Source organism: Pogoniulus pusillus, chromosome 14, assembly GCF_015220805.1.
Source record: "Pogoniulus pusillus isolate bPogPus1 chromosome 14, bPogPus1.pri, whole genome shotgun sequence".
NCBI classification, from domain to species: domain Eukaryota; kingdom Metazoa; phylum Chordata; class Aves; order Piciformes; family Lybiidae; genus Pogoniulus; species Pogoniulus pusillus.
The window spans coordinates 11,289,161-11,308,654 of NC_087277.1; the positions used below are offsets into that span (position 1 = coordinate 11,289,161).

Below are 19,494 nucleotides of genomic sequence, written 5' to 3' on the forward strand. Positions count from 1 at the left end.
TTTAGGGCTGGAGATGGCTTGTTATTCTTTTTTACGGATAGAGGGGCAGGCTCATCCACGCAGCGGGGTCTGGGCAGACGCAGGTGTGTGGAGTGGGGGGCTGTGCACTGCTCCTGCGGGCACGGACCGGCCGGGAGAGGGCGCGATGGCCCCATGGTAACGGCGGCGGCCTTGGGAAACGGGGGCCGCCCCCAGAGTCGGCAGGCGGCTCGCAGGGGGTGTGGAGTGTCCTCTCGCCTGGCGGGGTGAGACAGAGCTCGTCGTCACCTTTCAGGGCTTGGTGGAAGCTGGTGGAAGGAGGGGGAATAAATAAAGACACATACACACTAAAAAATCCCCTCGGTGGGGCAGGAGATAGGCGCTTGTAAGCGTTGTGGGGGCATTTCGAAGTGTCCCTTTACCTCCTGCGGGTGATGAGCCCAACGCGGTAGAAGCGGGGCCGTGTTAGGATGCGCGGGGCGCAGTCCGGCGTTAGCCCCGGAGGGCCGTGGGCCAACCGGAGGTGTGAGCTGCGCCCGCCAGGGGCATCATTCGGGGACCGTCAAAGGGCGAGTGGCTGCCTCAACCCGACCCCTCCTCCCCCCATCCGTCTTTCCTTGTTTAATCCCTCTGCAGGAGGCGGCAGAGGCGGGATAATCAAGCGGCGACTGAGGCAGGGGGTGCCCGAGCCACACACGCCCCTTTGTGCAGCGAGTCAGCTGTCTCGCTGCCTCCCCGCCACACGCTCCCCCCTGCGGGGCTAGCTTGCCCTCGGTGCGCGTCGCCTCTTTGGGGAGGGGCGGAGATACATAGGAGAGGCTGAAGCCCCTTCTCCTGCCGCCGCCATCGGGGGGCATCGCGCTCTCTGCGTGGGAAGGCCAGCGGGAGCAGGGGAACCGCGAGGTGCTGCCTTTTAATCCTTACTAGTATATTTTTTTTACTATGTTTACTTCCGACCTCTGCTTGCGCGGCTCGTAGTAAAACGCCGGGAGGAAAAAAAAGCAGAGTAAAACAAACAGAACCGCCGCCCCGCGCTGCGGGGCACGCCCCCGGCCCAGCAGCGCTATGCTGGAGCGCCCCGCACCGGGCGCTGGGCGGGGCGGGAAGAGAAGGGCGGGGCGGGAAGGGAGGGGCGGGGCTGCGGGCGCAGCGCGAAGCCGCGCGGCCGCCCCCTCGCGGCGCGCTTTCCCCGCGGCGGGAACGAGGGTCCTGCGCCGGCGGCCGGGGGCGGGCAAAGGAGCGGCGGCGCGCCCGGCGGGAGCGCGCCCCGACGCCCCGCGGTGTGCCCCCGCCCCCGCAGCACCTCCCGCCCGCCTCTCGCCGGCGCTTTAAAGGAGGAACGCAACTAAACTTCTATTGTACCGGACAGAGCGCGCCGAGCCGCCTTGGACCCTACAATCTGCTGCACGCCGGGATAGGCGGCTTCTCTCTGCTGCTCCGTGTGGGCTTTTTAAACCGTGGTGGAAGCGATCTACATTCTCCTGGCGTTTTGGCTGCTGCTTTTTTTTTTTTTTTTTTTTTTTTTTTGTCCTTTCTGGCGGTGGTTTTTTTTTTTTTTTTTTTTTTTTTTGTTATATACATTTTTCCCCTTCTTTTGTCATACTCTACACCGTCCGCAATAATTGCTTCGCTACGTCTCGCAGCTGGCGCGTTGGAGAAGCCGGTGAGTTGCGGGGCTCTGCTTTTCCCATCACTCGATAATCCCTCACGGTTTGGACTGACAAGGGCTGGTGACACCCGGGCTGCCGGCGGGGCTGCGCTCTGTGGATGTGGATACCGACGGTTCTATCCCGAGGGACGCTCTCATCCGCCGGAGCACCCGCGGTTTCTGTATTTTTTTCCTTGCCCTCGGATTTTAATGTTTTTCTTTGTGGGGAGGGGAGGAGGCATTTGCTTCACCAGCATATGTGCGGGCAGGTTATAATTGATTCATATGTTGGTTATATGCATATCTACGTGTATATATGACAAGATTTGGCAAAGTTTGCCAAGGTCCTTGCCACTGCCTTGCCAGCACGCCCAGGAGGGTGTTTGGGAGTAGTTTAGGTGTCGCCTGAAAGCTGTCGGGCTTTCGCCGCCCGTTCCCGCCCGGCTCCCGGGACGGGGATGGCGGTGCGACTCCGGGAGGGTAGGGGCTCAGTAGCGGCCGGAGCGCTGCCCCATGTGAGTACGGCGACCCCTCTGCAGAGGGGCGGTAGACGAGGAGCCTAGCGTCGTAGGGCGGATGACCTGCGGGAGCCCCTCTGGGGAAGCCGGGGGCCGCCGGCAGGGTGGTCTGGGAGCCAGCAGCTGTCTCCTTGGTAGATGAGGTCGTGCTGCCCGGTTATCCTGACCAGCTTGGAAGGAGGTGGAGGAGAGGTAGTGCCTCTTTTTTTTAATCGTAGTATTTTTTTAGTTACGAAACGCGACTGCGCGTTTCCCCTCCGGCAGGGCATGGGGAGCCGGGAGGGAGCGCTGCGCGCCGGGGGGGGAGGGGGGGCGGTGGCCCCACCGAGGCCCGGGGGAGCTGATCCCCCCCGCGACGAAGCGCGGCTCACCCGGGCGCCCCCCTTTTCCCCCTCCCACCCACAGGCACCAGCCGCCGCGATGCCGCTCAGCGCCGGCTTCCCCAGCAAGAACTACGACTATGACTACGATTCGGTCCAGCCGTACTTCTACTTCGAGGAGGAGGAGGAGAACTTCTACCTAGCGGCGCAGCAAAGGGGCAGCGAGCTGCAACCCCCCGCCCCGTCCGAGGACATCTGGAAGAAGTTTGAATTGCTGCCCACACCGCCCCTCTCCCCCAGCCGCCGCTCCAGCCTGGCCACCTCCTGTTTCCCCTCCACGGCCGACCAGCTGGAGATAGTGACCGAGCTCCTCGGGGGGGACATGGTCAACCAGAGCTTCATATGCGACCCTGACGACGAGTCCTTCGTCAAGTCCATCATCATCCAGGACTGCATGTGGAGTGGCTTCTCCGCCGCCGCCAAGTTGGAGAAGGTGGTGTCCGAGAAGCTGGCCTCCTACCAGGCAGCCCGCCGAGAAGGGGGGCCGGCTGCCCGCCCCGGGCCGCCGCCGCCCGGCCTCGTCGTCTCCCCTGCAGCTTCGACTGGCCTCTACCTGCACGACCTGAGCGCCGCCGCCGCCGACTGCATCGACCCCTCGGTGGTCTTTCCCTACCCGCTCAGCGAGCGGGCCCCGCGAACCGGGGCGCCCAGCTCCAGCCCCGCGTCCCTGCTGGGCGACGACACACCGCCCACCACCAGCAGCGACTCGGGTGAGTGGGGCCTTCGCGTGGTGAGGACGGCGCGGGGGAGTGCCAAGTGCACCTAGGGGTGCCACTAAGGGAGCAGGGGCAACCCGCCTCCCTCCTCACCCCCCCTTCGCGGCATGGGCTCTTTTAAATGCCACGTTAGCGAGGCACGGAGAGGCTCCCGATGAGTTTATTTTCTGGAAACCCAGATAAGTTTTCTCTCCACGGGTGGAGGGAGCAAAAGAGACAGGAGGAGGAGGGAGAAAGTTTCATAACGGGGTCAGCCGCTCCGCAGCGTAGTGTCTCGGTGAAGGCTGCTGCCGGTGCCACCCGTGTGCCGGGAAGGAGTTAACTCTCTACGCGGAGAGCCGCGGGGAGAATGTGCACTCAGGGAGGTGCTAGTGAAAGTGACTACGGAGGTGTGAATGGGGCTGGGAAAGTTTTAGAAATGCTTCCGTAGGCATTTGACAATGTGTTCTGCGTCCTCATAAATGTGGATTGAGAGTTTCTGCTCAAAGCCCTACATTTTTCTCCTTCCGCTTCCCCCCACCTTCCCTCCATTTCCCCCCCCACCCCCTTTTTTTTTTTTTTTTTCTCTCCCCTTTGGGTTTCCCACAAATTAGACCAAGAAAGATTCAGAAAACGTCTCTGAATACACATGTGTGTTAAGTAAGCTTTCTTTTGAGGCGTGGCCAAAGCCTTCTAAATCCTTAATTAAGGGCAGCTTGAGTCTGGGAGCTTTATTGCGCTGTACTGCTGACAACCGAGGTTAAACTTTGCTGCTATCTTTCATGTGCTCCTCAGAATTGCGCAAGATCTTTGCAACTTTTGAAATCAGGGAGTCAGGCTTTGGAGCAGGGTCCTTGTGTCCTATTGTATAAGAAGTGCTGCTTCCTTAAAGGAATGGTTTCCAGGGAGTGGAGTCCCAACAGTGTCAAATGGGTGTAAGAAGGGTTTGTCAATGGGTTCCTCACTCCAGTTTAGAGCAACCTTCTCTCATACAGTGGTCTGGAGAGTATTTACACAGATTAGTTTATGAGCCTTTCTTTCCGACTTGCAGAAGAAGAACAAGAGGAGGATGAGGAAATTGATGTCGTTACATTAGCCGAAGCAAATGAATCTGAATCCAGCACAGAGTCCAGCACAGACACATCAGAAGAGCACAGTAAGCCCCACCACAGCCCGCTGGTTCTCAAACGGTGTCATGTCAACATCCATCAGCACAATTATGCCGCTCCTCCCTCTACCAAGGTTGAATACCCAGCTGCAAAAAGGCTAAAGTTGGACAGTGGCAGAGTTCTCAAACAGATCAGCAACAATCGAAAATGCTCAAGTCCCCGCACATCAGATTCAGAAGAGAACGACAAGAGGCGAACTCACAACGTCTTGGAGCGCCAGAGGAGAAACGAGCTGAAGCTGAGTTTCTTTGCCTTGCGTGATCAGATACCTGAGGTGGCCAACAACGAAAAGGCGCCCAAGGTTGTCATCCTGAAAAAAGCAACGGAGTACGTTCTCTCAATCCAGAGAGACGAGCACAGACTGATCTCAGAGAAAGAACAGTTGAGGGAGAGGAGAGAACAGTTGAAACACAAACTTGAGCAGCTAAGGAACTCTTGTGCATAGGAGCTCTTGGACATTGCTTAGAATAACCCAAACTAGACTGAAACCATAAAATATTAATGTTTCTAATATCACTCATGAACTACACCAGTCCACTGAGTATGGAACTATTGCAACTGCATGCTGTGCGATTTAACTTGAGACTACACAACCTTGGCTGAATCTCTCGAGGGTTTGGCCAGAACCTCAAAACTGCCTCATAATTGATACTTTGGGCATAAGGGATGATGGGACATTCTTCATGGTTGGGGATGAACTTTACAACTTTTTTTTCTTTAAAAATTTTGTATTTAAGGCATTTTTTTCATACGAGAATCCAAAAAAAAGAAACAAAAAAGTTGTCCCCAGATCGCTGTATATATTTACACATCTTATTGCCATGTAAATACCTTTAATAAAGCCTTTATAGAAAAAAAAACGTGCAACATTAATACACAACAGTTGTGGCAACTGGATTTGTACTTGTCTTGAACTTCTGTGCCATAACATTTCACAGTTTTGTTTTTTATTTAAATACATTTTTTTCTTTTGAAATATTTTTATTTTGTTTTTAGATAAATAAATATTTGCCCAAAATATAATTAGCTAAATCTTGTGTAAAGACTTTGCTTTGTCTCCTGCTGTTATCAGTAGATTCTTGTTTCCATGACTTCCCTCTCCTTGTCATTGTGGCAATGACCTTGACAGAAGTCAAAAGGGAGTGAGGTGAGAAAATGATAGTTTGGTTGTTTAGTAGAGAGCTGGGTTTTCTCTTCCTGCTTTTCTATCAATTCAAGTGGATAAAGTCATTGAACGCATTTTGTTGGTTCATGTAGTGTTGTCAGTAGTGACTCTATGAAGGTAGTAGTAGCACTTTCTGTTTTAGCTGTGGTCATCTGTCTGCTGAAAATTGAAGTGGTGTATTTTTACACCAGACACCTCAGTGCATAAGCTGCCAAATATGCATGATTACGTTTTGGGGGCATGACCTTCATTCTGTACTAGGGACCCAGCTATGTACTTTGAGGGCTGCTTTGTAGTAGGCTCACCTTAATTGCTTCCTGTTTGATTTTGAGCAGAAGTTAAATGGGATAAGAAAATAAATTGAGATGGTGAGATTGAAGTGGTTAAAACAACACAGCAGTTTCACTTTTTAAGTGTTGAAATCAGCAGAGCTGATCTTCCTGGTCAAACACCTTAACACTTTATTAATGTGAATTGTTACTTTGGATTTCAAGATATACAAAGGTCAAGGACACACAAAAGAGAGCCAAGGAAAAGAGCTGTTTCTCACTTGGAGAAAATCCCAACAATTGCTAGACCTTAAAATGTAGTTACACGCAGGAGTTGCCTTGTGATCAGCTTTGTGTGGGCCATAATGTACTTGATTGGCAGAGCTGCTTTGATTGGTTCTTTTTCTGATCTCCTTTCTCACACTTAGCTCTGCTTTGGTCAGAAGAAATCAATGAGCCCTTTGATGTGGAGGAAGAAAGAAGATATTTTTCATAAAGCTGAATCTGGCACTTGGCACTTTTTGCCGATTTTCATAATTCCTGTTAAATATATATTTACATACATAACTTCTAGCCATTGGAGGAGCAGTGCTGCCAGGTAACACAGGTGCCAACAGCCAAACTCTCACTGAACGTTTAGATTTTCTCTTGCTTTTGAATTTGGATTGGGAAGAAGAGTTCATTGTGAATGTGTACGAGCTGGGGGCAGTCAGCAGGTTAGGGACAGGAGCAATGCCAAGGGGTTTAGCCCTGCAAAGCCTAGCATAACCACTCCAACAATTTTGCATATGGGCCTTCCTGAGGAAAAGAGTCTAAATCTGATTTGATGAAATGGTTTATTGAAGAAGGTGGAGGGGAAGGGGGGGGTAGTAAAAAACGCGCTAGAAAACGGGAAATGAAGGCTTCTTCAATTTGTCTGCACTGTCTGCTTGTAATAGGGCTTATAGAAATGGTTGGCAGTTGCTTTTTTCAGTGTGTGATTCAGATATTCGCTTATGAGGAAAAATAATGATGTGAAATGAAACTGTTAATTGTTTCTGAACTGCAAATCAGGACATCTTCCAGCTCTGAGTACCACAAAAGTTTTACCTTGTATTAGATGGAATAACTCATTTGCCTTTTGGCTTGCACCCTATTTTAGATATTGTTTTGGAACAGAAGCAAGCTCTTTAAGAATTTCTAACTGCATCCCCATCTTCTGAAACAAACCCAGAGCTGTAGATCCATCCATGAACTATGAAAAATGTCACCTTTGGATCTCAGCTTCACGTGTCAGCAAAACCCCCTCAGTTCCTGTTAAATGAGATTGAACTGCAATGATTAATAAACCTCTCCTTATTAGTCAGCTTCTTAAATCATTTGGAGAGTAGTTTTGTTTTTTTGTTCTATCTGCCAAAGGTCCTCATCCTTTTGATGAATAGGATGCTTCAATTTCTTACTCTCATCTTTTAATTGAGCATCGGTTCCTCTTGCCATTTTCCTGCTGGGAAAGCGCACCAGATCATGAACATGGCCACAAACTGCCACTCTAAAAGGATGTGATTTTATGGAATCACATTTTATGACATTTCTTACTTTGTTGAAGGATTGCAAAGAACCTAAATAATGTAGTAAAAGAAGAAAACAGATTTCAATCAGGAGTGTAAGGGTAAGAAACCTTTCTTAGTCACTAAACTGCTGCTACAATAAAAAGGAGGGTGGTTTTTACCTTCTGTATCAGTGCAAGAGGTTAGGACATTATGAAGACACAGATTTCCCACAGGAGTTTCCAGGCTGGATTCAGTAATGCACTGTACATGGATAGGAAAGAGATGGGGTTTGCTGCTGGTTTGGAGCTATTTGGGAGATAAGCTTATAAAAGAAAGCTCTTAAACTTGAAATAGAATGCAGTAAGTATTTATAGTGCTTGCCAAACAGCTGTACCAAAACACTATTTTAAATATAAGGAGCTTTTTTAACTTCATCTCTCTGCTCCTTTATTTTCACGGGAGATTTCAAGCTACTTCTCTTCCAGAAAAGCATTAAACAAAATACACCATCAAGGAAAACTAGAAACAAACCATTGTGATAAAAATAAGATTGCCTTTGTCATATAACCACAGTGGTTTTATTTAATAATATTGATTTTTACATTTCTATGTTTCCTTTTTTTTTCCTTTTTCCTCTTGTGTATGCCTTCTGTCTTTTCATCCAACTAATTATCTAAATTACTTCAGTATTATCTATACAGATTACCTTTCCATCAGAGCCTGTGGAAATTCTACATTTCTTCCTGGGGAACTGATTCATGCCAGTGGAAGATGCTCTTGAAAATTTTATCACTGTTTATAAAGAAATAATTTTGCATGCTCCCACCTCAACCACTCTTGTTTCTGTAGCACTTTGCTACCACTGTGGGTAGTTGAGAGATGACAAACATTTCATCAGATTTGTATTAAGAGAAGAATTTCAGGTAAGTGGAATAGAATTACTCTAAACTGGAAATAAGCCAGACCATTTCAGTTAAAATCTTAGTTTATTCAAAACAGAAGGTAGAGGTGACTGTTTCATTTACAGAGATGAACCATCTTCTAATACACTGGGAGTGGGGGGGTGGAGGTATTTGGTTTTGTTTTGTTTTTTCTTTTTGATTGATCTGTGCTACAGTTATCTGCCAACAAATTGTTAGAAAAATAAACCTGAACGCTCCTAACACAGACAACTTGGGAAGGGACTCAGGATTTACTTCCTAGCTTAAGGCTTTGCTATTTCTTCATTTTAAAAGGGCATCTATGGAAGCTTTAGAAAAAAACAACTGCCGACTGAAAACTAAACGGTTTCCCCCTTGAGGATTCCACACAGACAAGGCCTATACCTGCCTAGAAAAAAAAAAAAGAAATAAGATAGATGGGCTGCAGAAACAAGATTTCATTTCCAGTACAAAAGGTTTGACATTCAGAAGGTTTTATCTACCTTCATGTCACTTACTCATCTCAGACACAGCTGTAGAGTCAGTGGGGACAAGCAACAGTGAGAATGTTATCAGAGATTCAGAATATCAGGCAGGAAGCCAAAAGGCTTTCCTTCCCAATCCTGCCATTGACCTTCTACAGAGATATTGAGTGAAGGCAGGGTGCAAGCTTTTGGAGCATCTTGCTAATAGCAGTGGACTCAGTAATGCAAATAATGCACATAATGGAAGAGCTGCAGTAATCATACATCCAAGCAGGGAGAGAGTTGGGTGGGACACTGGCCAAACAGTGACAATATTCCCTGTTTACCAGATCTTGACTATGATCGAGGTCAAACAGCTTGCTTCTAAGTGTATCTAGACTCCACTTTCTAGGAAATTAGATGGGTTAGTTTTTCTGATGATAAAGAGCATGACATTTGGTGATAAATATTTGTGCATATGAAAAAGTTTAATTTGTCACTTGCCAAAATTATTTGATGTTTAAAGGTTAGTAGTTACTGAGCTAGCCTTGCTTCAAGCTGCAACTAATGTGTGGGAGCCTGAGCTACAAGGCATGGTCAAACTTGAAACGGTAAGACACAAAGGGGAAGTTTTTGGCTGAGAGTGGAGATGCACAACTCTGACCTTGATGGCAAAATATCTTATTCCACAAGCACCTATTCCAGCTTCCAGCTTGATATATAAACTGTAGAGTTATACCTTGTTCTATAGAAGTCAAGGAGAAATCAACTAGGTAGGCTGGCTCCTGCCATTACATATCACAGAGATCACATTTTGTTGCTCAGCTCACCCTTTGTGTATATTTCTCTGCAGATCTTGCTGTGGTTACTATTATATTGAATACATTTCCATTCAAGGCAAAACCTTTCTTGCAACTATGTGTAATTTCCATTGCAATCTTCTGTTTCCAACCATGTGGAATTATGTTTCCCTTGTTGGTGTGAAAAGAAAAGAGAAAAGAAAAGGAAAAGAAAAGAAAAGAAAAGAAAAGAAAAGAAAAGAAAAGAAAAGAAAAGAAAAGAAAAGAAAAGAAAAGAAAAGAAAAGAAAAGAAAAGAAAAGAAAAGAAAAGAAAAGAAAAGAAAAGAAAAGAAAAGAAAAGAAAAGAAAAGAAAAGAAAAGAAAAGAAAAGAAAAGAAAAGAAAAGAAAAGAAGAATAAATACAGGATTAAGTGCTATGGATGAAGAGATGCTAAAACATCAGCTGCAAAAAAATGGATTGATCTGACTGGGTAACAAAGAGTTCTAAGCACAGAAATTACTACTAATTAGTCCTATCAGCTTCCTTTGCACTGATTTATCTGTGAAAGAGGACAGAGATAGGACCAAAACATAATAATCACAGGAACTGTGCTTTATATTATACAGCTACTATGAGTAGGCAAACCCCCAAAACTATATCACAATTATGTATATGACCAAATGCAAAGCCTTGCTCCAGCAGCCCTGTCTCTTTGGACACCCCCCTGGATAGCTGCAGGTTACAGTTGCCCAGCAGCACTCTTGTTTCTCAGTACATTTTTCTTCCAGGCGCCACGTGTGTGCAAGGGGCTGCTCATAGGGATGCAGCTGCTGGAGTGAGAGCTTCTTTCCACTCCTTTTTCTCCCATTAATCTGCTCCCTGACGACAGCAGAACCAAACAAAGCCTCTTGGTGCAGGTAATTCCTCTGATCTAGTGCCCAGCTGAGTGTTTGACAAAGCCCATTCTGGCTTGTGACCAAGATTGTGCTGTGCTGTGGATGAATCAGGGGATGAGGGATCAGCTCTGCAACTGTGTAGATACAGCAAATGTGAATTAAAGGTTTGCTTACTTCTCAATGGTATGAAAATATCTCCTTTCCCTGTGGAAAAGCGGAGTCTGCAGTAGCAGGTGGGCTCCTGCTCTAGTGCTGGACAGACCTCACATAGCTCAGCTTCCAGGTTTATCCAGTCTGACTTATGTAGTTTATTCAGGTTTATTCAGTCTGATAGGGACAATACCACTGCCTAAAATTCTTTGGGCTTTCATTTGACTGCACTCCAATCACTCCTTTAATGCATAGGATTTATTCATGCTCTGTGTGTCCCAGTAAAGAAAGTCTGCTCTATAATAATTGCTACCAGAACAAGGCTTTCCAGCTAGGGTGCCTTTGGGAAGCTAGTGTTGAAGTATGTAAAACCAAGTGAAAATGTAAGGCATATAGTGAGGATGCTGGATCAGACAGCAAAGACAACTTTTTCACTCCTGGTTTCTGTCAGAGCTTTTTCACTATTCCATACTTAACTAAGTTACTTTTACCACAGACACTCTGAAGTCACCATGAACACCCCATAGCATCCAGATCAGTGCTGACGTTGTCATGAATCATATTTATCCTGCTGGATGTTCCAGCCATACATGATTTTGATTTTGTGTCTCTAAGGCCACCACAACTTATTTATTCCCTAGTTTAATTGGCTCTGTGTAAATTAGCTATCAGTTCATGCCATTCTTTGTCTTTGTATGCATTGGGAGCAAAATTTTGGTCTCTTCATGATGCACCACAGAAACCACAGAACACTTATTAACTTCAGTATGACCAGGGTTACAACCTTCATTTTGCAATCTTTCTTTAATCTTCTCTTAATTAATTTAATTCTGATATCATTATCTAGATCGCCCCATTCATTTAGCATCTCAGCATCTATCTCTTCATTCTCACTGGAAGGCTTTGGTAAATTTGCAAATGTTGGAGCTCTATCTCCCATTCCTACCTTTTGATCTTTGCTAACAACCCTCTTTTAATGTCTGCTGAGCTCAGCCTTTTATCAGGGAAAGGGCTCCACCCTCCCTAGTAGAGGGGGGCATGGCTCTGATCAAGGCAGGCATGAGGAGCTGAATTTCTACTGTCTGCCTCTTGAGGTGATCCTGCTGGCCCATCTTGGCTCTCCAGCCAGTTTTAAAACTGGTTCAGTCAAATTCAATTTAAAATTGAAGGGCAAACAGGATTTCATAAAGCTTTGCAGCCCATTCCAGCTTTAACTGATTTCTGGACCTGCATTGTCTCTGCTAGGGCTTTTTTTCTGGCAACCACCTCAGGTGGCCAGTTTTGGCATGGGTGGGAAGATGCAGGAACCCAGAGGCTGCAGAAGCCAGTTTATGTTGAAAAGTATGTAATCTGTACTGTGCTGTTGTTCTGTTCATTTTGGTTTATGAAATGAGCTCAGATGATGCCTTTATTTTGTGTAGCCACACAAAAATGTCTTGCTTTACAATACGTACAGCTAATGGCACCATCTAAGTAGACACAGGCTGTTATCTCTTCTCCTTAGCCTCAGTGTGACTGTGGCTCAGCTGGTGTGAGGCAAGAACCCAGTGAAGAGGACAGGAATTGTAGCCAGCTCAGGATGAGAGAAGGTCAGAGTGCAGACTTGCAGCACTTGCACTGGGACACTCCACTGGCTCACAATCCATCCCGTACCACTGGCATTAAAGTGCTTATAATGGTTCCTTAAAATGTGTACATTTTTGGATAACGACCTCACGAAAATGGTGAGGCAAGTTAGACTGTGGAGGTGCACAGTAATTTCCCCTGTGCCATACAAGATCCATTCTTTCGGTCCCTGCAGTAAATGCCTGGTGATTTCTTCCTGCATTGAGCTACCTTCTGATGACTGTGGACCATGGTGAAAGAATTGACACGCTGGATATTTTCATGCCCTTCATCACAGACTCGCAGATGGGCTGAGATTGGAAGGAATCTCTGAAGGTCATCTGGTTCAGCCCCAGTGCCTAAGCAGATCCACCTTGAGGAGGCTACCCAGGTTCACAACTGTTTGACTATGACCATGGCTTCTGAATACCTCTAAAGATGGAGACTCCACAACATATTTGTGCTACCTGTGGCAGTGCTTAGTGATCAACATCCTGGTCATTAGTGCTTTGCAGGGTGGGTCTTGTTGCTACAAGTGATTTAACACAGACTATGGCAAATTTCAGAGGTGCTGAACAAATTCCATTACTTTCAACCATGCTTGGGGATACTCACTGCTTTTAAAGATCAGGCAAAAAATATGCTGCAGCTTCTCTTTCTTGAAGCAGAGAAAGGATAGTTCTAGGGTACAAATGGATACAAGTGCAGTTTCTGCCTTCTGTTGTTTTTTTGCTGGGTAACTTTAAACTCTGATGCACTCTGGCTCTTAGGCAAGGAACATTTTCAGAAGCTCACAGATGTCAGTGGGTGCAAAGCTCACCTGAAACTGAGCACAAATGGAAAATCCTGTCCTTCGTATCTCCTGACATGTCAAGAATTTGCTTTCATCTCTTTAAAACTTACCTGCTCTGTCCTCATTTTCCTGCATCAATTCACTTGTACCTATTGGAATTATTTGGCTGTAAAACAAATCATCCAGATTGATCAATGTGATTTTGTTGTCATGAGTGGAGGGGGGGAAAAAAATGAAAAAAAAAAAAAAATCCAAAATCCTGAGGGTAGAGTCTGAACACTGGCAAATAACAGCACACAGCATCCATGCGGTGCTGATTTTCTGGAGTGATAGTCTATCTGTGTGATGCTTCTCACACAATGCATGCTGACTCTACTCACCATCACCAAAGTGAAGCTATGCAGCATGACAACAAAATAAGCTGCTCTGCTCAGTAGGGAAAAGGTCTTTTTCCAGCATGTACTACAGTTTGCTTAGATGGGTGGCTAAAATGGTGTGCTGAATTTAGCGAAGATTGATTGTTAATATGAACATGACACCCGCCTTGCTTCTCTGCTGGACACTCAACTGACAGCCTGGTGGACCTTATAGAATAGGGTCACCTAGAGATTTGGGGATTAAAAGCTGCACATGGAAGAATGTGCTGAGAAAATTGCTGAGAGCTTCTGCTGAGGGGGCTAATTCACAGTCTAGTCAAGTAGCTTCATAACCATGTCTATCATGAAAATTTGTTATCAGCATACTGTTTGAATCACAGATCAATGCACACCGATTTGGGGAAATCTAATTAGATTTGATGGGGAAGAACATGTTTGCATTTTTTAGGCTCTGTAGTTCCCATCTCTTTACGTGTAATTTCATTTTTGATTTGTTTAACAGCAAATGAGGGTTGTGAATCCTAATATGTGGAGATATCAGCTGCAGTTATCCTACTCAGCCAATCCCTATCAGTCATCCAATGCTGAGAATGAGAGACAAGGAGTCAAGGCTCCAGTGCCACCCAGTTACACCCGACAGAAATGAATGTGTACTCTACATATGGCCATAGGCAAGATATTTTGCATATATGCACCTCAGTTTACATGTCTGTGAACCTGAATATAGCATGCATATATATATATATATATATATATATATATATATGCATCTTAAGGGCATTATAAGACTTCATTGATCACTATGACTCCTAAACTGTTTCCATTTCTTCTGCTTCCATGGCACAACACAAAATTAATTACCATAATCTGAGAAGTGGAAGGGGCACAGTGTGGCACTTATCTGCCATTGTGAGTACTGTGGATGCTCTGATTCCAGGTTTTGACTTTAGCATGCAATTGCTTACATTTCTTCTTGGTATAGTGAGGATACCAGCTACGTGGATGTCCATCGTGAGGGACTCTCTGTGACTAAATTGGTGAGCAGCTTATGATAGATGTTCACCTCAGATACTTTTCCCTCCCTAGGTCTTCTTTCCCGTGACTGTGGAGTCAGTTTATTTAGTGTCTGTTAATCAGTTTGCCTACATTCATATTCTCATCCCAGGAGGAATCCAGTGCTTTGTAATGTAGGAGCGGCAGCAATGTGGCTCCAAAATGGGCTTTTAAATCCCAGGAGAGTGTCCTGCTGCAGTGCACACTTTTCCCTCTGGCACACGAGACGGGAAGAAAAGGGCCAGCACATGACAAAAGCTGAAACAGCTCATTGCACCCAGGCTGCAGCCACTGTCTGGACAGCAAAGAGATGCAAAGGAGGGTGTAGAACCCGGTCTCCAACTTCTCAGGGAGGTGCTTGGTCATTACATGAAATGTGGGCAGTGGAGCCACCATCACTGGCTGTACTAAAAAGCACAACACTGCCTCCGAGCAACATCCCAGCCCTGCAGCCACGGACAAACCTGCTCAAGTATGCAAGCCCACGTGGGCAATGCGGGGCACATCCATAAACAAGTACCTTGGGAAGAAGAAAATTTAGTAGTGAGTGCACAGGATTGAGAGGAGAGTGATGTCTGGTCCAACACAGGTTTCACACACTGCTCCCTGCTCCCATCGTGCTGCTGGAGTTTCATTGTTCACTGCTCCCAAGAATAAGTCATAGATTGCCTATGTCAACATGCCTGTCGTGACACTTCATGGACTGCCAGTGTCACTCTCGTTGAAAGTTGCTCCCATGAATGTCGTATATTTGTTATAGATACAGAGATTAGTGTAAAGGACAAAAAAAAAAAAAAAAAAAAAAAAAAAAAAAAAAAGGCAAAACCAAAGTAAACAGAAAGGGAAGGACCCTGGGGATACCAAAGTGGTGGATGCCTGCTTGGCTGGTCCAACCTGTTTATAATGCCTAACACAATCACGGGTGCCAAAGAATAACCGACAAGTTAAACAATTTCCTCTTTGCGATTTAGCAACAAGATCCTCCTGAGAAGGAGGGCAGGGTCCCTGCTGTTTTCCCAGGAGCCAAGTCCTTCAGAAACAGGGAAGCAGACATAAGGCTCTTCTCCAGACTCTGACGGTGTTTTACCTTATTTGAGTGTCTTCTGTTGCTATTGAAATGTACAGTCCTCACAAGGGCGTTGCTGGGTGCTCCGGGCTCTCCTGCTCTCCTTCTCTCTTCACAAGGTCCAAGGAACCCAAATTAATGTGTCCTAAATCTCCACATGTCTGTGGCTGGGTACCTCCAGTCACTTCTCAATCTGAGCATCTCTTGGTGAACCATATTCATTGTGGGACATCTCCCTAATGCTATTGCATCAGCTTCAGTGGACTTGTCGTGTGACCAGATCTATGACTCTTACCTCTCTGGCTTCTGGGTTTTATATCCCTTCTGACCACACCACTTTCTACTTCCTCTCCCAGGCTCGCAGCTTCTGTCATGATCTTTTGCCTTTCACCCAAAACAAACAAACTTGACTCTCTTTCCCCAAGGACTTGGTCAGTCCATTTCTCAGAGGCTTCCTCAGGAAATCTGACTAGGACCCAAGTGGTGCTGCCTCTCTCTCTTAAATTCTCTCCTTTTGCTCCTATTTGTTTTTTCACTATTGATTTTAAACCTCTGCCTCACAGTTTGGTTACATGTCCCCCAAACTCAAGTATGCATATCTCTGGATCTACTTTCCACCTCATAAGTTCAACACAAATGTACTAATGTAGACTTCATTCCATGGCTTGCTTATTTGTTAGATCACATTCAAGACACTCTCCATAATACCAAATGGAGGTTTTGCACCTCTCTTCCCCTGTTAGTTCAATTTAGCTGCACACTCAGAAAGGCATCACTTTAAAATTATCATATTGCTTCTCCCCCACCTTTATTTCACAAACTTAGGGAATATATGGCATACCTGAGTCACAGATACTCTTGTAGTTGGCCCATCAGTGCTCCACATCAATCTTTCATATCCTTTTCTCTGCTCTGGAGTCACAGATAAGCTACCCTGGATCCAGAACCTTGAGTAACCTTCTATTCCTTGGAACACACTCCCAATTATTTGTCAAACACCTTCCCTGCAGCCTTGCAGAGAAAGATGAACCATGTAGCTTTAGGGTCCCAGCAAAATTGAGCCTAGATTCATTAACATAACTGTGTCACAAAATGGATCATCTGTGTTTGCTTTACTCATTACCTCTCTCTATGCCATCAACAGAGGCACCAGCCTACGGTTAGGGATAATCTGTGTGAAGAAATGGCCAGGGGGAAATCCAATGACATAATTATATTGGGAGAAAATGACATGCATTCTGAGGAGAGGAACTGGCAGTGATGATGGTGTAATCTGCTCCCACAATGCTGGACAGGAATATTTCTTATACACTTGAGTTGCCACTGTACTACTCTAACACTTTCTCCTCTCAATTCTTCATCTTACATTTAACAGTTCACTAAAATTGCAGGTGAGTCACCATCACCTAGAGATGGGTGACAGTTTGAGGACAGGAATTCATTTTCTTTGGATTAATGCAAGTACTTATACTAAAAAGCTGGAAAGTAGAAATAAATTTGTTAAGCACCATTGCCTTATATTATGATGTTACTACAGAATGAACTTTATATTGGTAAATATGGCAGGGAGGTATGTGTAAGCATGAGAAGAACTGGTTGTGTCAAATCATAACACCTGCTCCAGAACAAATGGGTGTACATTAACTTGAATAAATTGAAGATGGAAATTAGGTGGTTTCTAACCTTCAGAGAAGAAAAGTTCCAAGATAATTTCAAAGAAGGTGAAGTGAGGACGAGACACTTATGCTCAACTTGATGCCTTTATGGGCTGGCTAATGTAAAGATATGGCTTCTATTAGGAGAGAAGCAGAAGCAACGACCCAGACTTGTCTTCTGAGTGCCTGATACTATGTAAGCTTTTTTGGACTGTTCCAGCATTAACCTGGAACAACCTTAATTCCTGCATAAGGGAAAGTATAATTACTGCTATGGTTATACATTCTCAGCTGTTTTTTTCTCTGTGTCTTTCCATGACCCATGTTGGGAGCTGGGGGGGGGGAGTGTTGGTTGCATGCCCCAGTCCTTGCTGCACCCACCTGCCCTGGCTGAGGATGCATCACTTTCATCTGCCTGTGGTCACCATCTGGAGGCTTCTAGCTCCTTGGGCTAACTGCAAGGAATATGTCACAGCTCTTGTTGGCTTCACTGGTGCTCCACCTAACTTGGCCAGTTTTGCCTGACATAAGAATAAAAAGTACTTATGTGATCCCTGCAGCTGGCAAAGCCGGTGGGTGTTATAGACAAAGAAGCAACAGCAGAAGCCTTCCGCTGGCACAGCCTTGTTGTAACCTGACCCCTGATCAGAACTTCTTTTGGCCTCGAAAGAGCATGCTGAGTCATCTGACCTTGATTTTGCTGTGTTTAACTGGAAGGGGTGGACTCAGAGCAATGCAATTGCCTTGCGTAAAAGCTATTGTAAAAAATAGTATACTGAAGTGTTGATGTGGACTGAGTACATTGAGGTCAATAGTACTATTGTGATTATTAGAGTGATTATTAGAGTACAACCACTAGAAAGACTGTGTGGCTGAATGACACAAACACAAGACACGCCTGTGGAAAGAGGGTCATTGTGTTACCTCCTACAATGAGAGACTCTAGGTGTAATGGAAGTGGTGGGTCCTTTTCGTGAACTGCTGAGTCTTCTGCTGTGCCATTGATGGAGGAGAGGTTTGATGGTCAGCTGCCACTCTTTACCAGCCTCCTCAGAAAGTGGCATGGTAAGAACAGTGGTTTATGCATTTTTAGGAGTCTGGGGCCTGATTTCCAAACTTTGGGGGCTGCTTTGCGGTGCATTTCAGCAGTGTGTCCTTCTGGCACAGATTGCAGATGTTCCTGAAGCCAGATCTGGATAAGCTTCTGTGACTGTGGTCCAGACTCTCTGTATTTAAACAGACAGGCAAATGCTTTTATTCTATCTTCATGATGTTTTCCTGGCTTTGTCATGCTGAGAGTTGTACATGGAGTTACCTATCTTTCCTCACAGCGCACAGAGCTGTGCTCACAGCCCATGCTGCCGTGATGACACACAGGCAAATTTGTGACACTGGGGTAAAGAGTATTAATTTGAGTTGATGTTTAACAGCAGATTGTGTGTTCCTCTTGACAAGTAAGGGAGGGAGTTCTAGGGAGAAAGCAATGAAAACTCAATTCTCAGGGCTATTTGACACATATTTCTCTCCTGCTCTGGCAGCCGGGAGCTGTGAATGAGCCATCAGGGCCCCATTTAACGGTAATACCCATATGAAGCCACATTAATAGCTTTGTGCCACTACTCCCAAATTCTAGAGTGGGAATGGTTTTGGAGAATAAAGCTTGTCAGGCTGCTCCACCACTTAGGCTCTTTTCAGCTGACTAAGTGATCCCTTGGTCTCATGAGTAACTGCAGATTTTGGTCTTTCTCCCCAGTTCAGTGATCTCAGGAGGTCATTCATTTAGGACTTGGTCTCCAGCCGGTATGGAGTATGGCCCAGAGCAATCTCTTCAGCCCCTCTTCTGCTGTAGCAAATCCCTGAAGAGTCTGGCACAAAGACCTTCAATCTGCTTGATCAGGACCGACTTCGTCTTTCTCGCAGTGGTCTTGCAAAGCTTCCTTGCCCAACCCAGCCTTGTATCTGCAGCACCACACAATCACAGTAGGGAAAAAGCCACGTTTGAGACCGTAATTTTGTATCCTTGTCTCCTGTAATGACAGAGCTGTCCTTGCAGAGCAGCTTTTTATCGCAATGTTCAAAGCATCGCAGGGGGGTTTGGAGTGCATTTACTAATTAAGTGAAAGAACATGTGATAGCCACATGAAAATGTCACTGTACTGGAGGGAGGTTCACTCTGTGCGGGGGGGGGGGGATGATTACCCTCACGTGGCAGTGGCTACTACCAGACTGGGCATCACAGCCCAGGCCCGCGCTAAAGGCACTCCGGTTGCGCACACGGCAGAAAAGGCTCGGTTGCCGCAAAGCTGTCGGCATGTCAGTATTTCAGGTTCCCTCCTGGACAGAGGCAAAAATTACATGGGGGAAAAAAAAATCACGTGGCGT

The 19,494-nt window shown here is 45.9% G+C and overlaps 1 protein-coding gene across 1 annotated transcript; it reads left to right on the top strand.

Annotated features, from left to right (window-relative positions):
• Positions 1-1,539: 1,539 nt before the first annotated feature.
• Positions 1,540-5,421, top strand: MYC (MYC proto-oncogene, bHLH transcription factor). The gene is made up of 3 exons (XM_064154281.1): positions 1,540-1,642; positions 2,551-3,235; positions 4,272-5,421. Exons 2-3 carry the CDS (start codon positions 2,566-2,568, stop codon positions 4,832-4,834), a joined length of 1,233 nt encoding a protein of 410 aa, XP_064010351.1. The 5' UTR covers positions 1,540-1,642; positions 2,551-2,565; the 3' UTR covers positions 4,835-5,421.
• Positions 5,422-19,494: the final 14,073 nt, after the last annotated feature.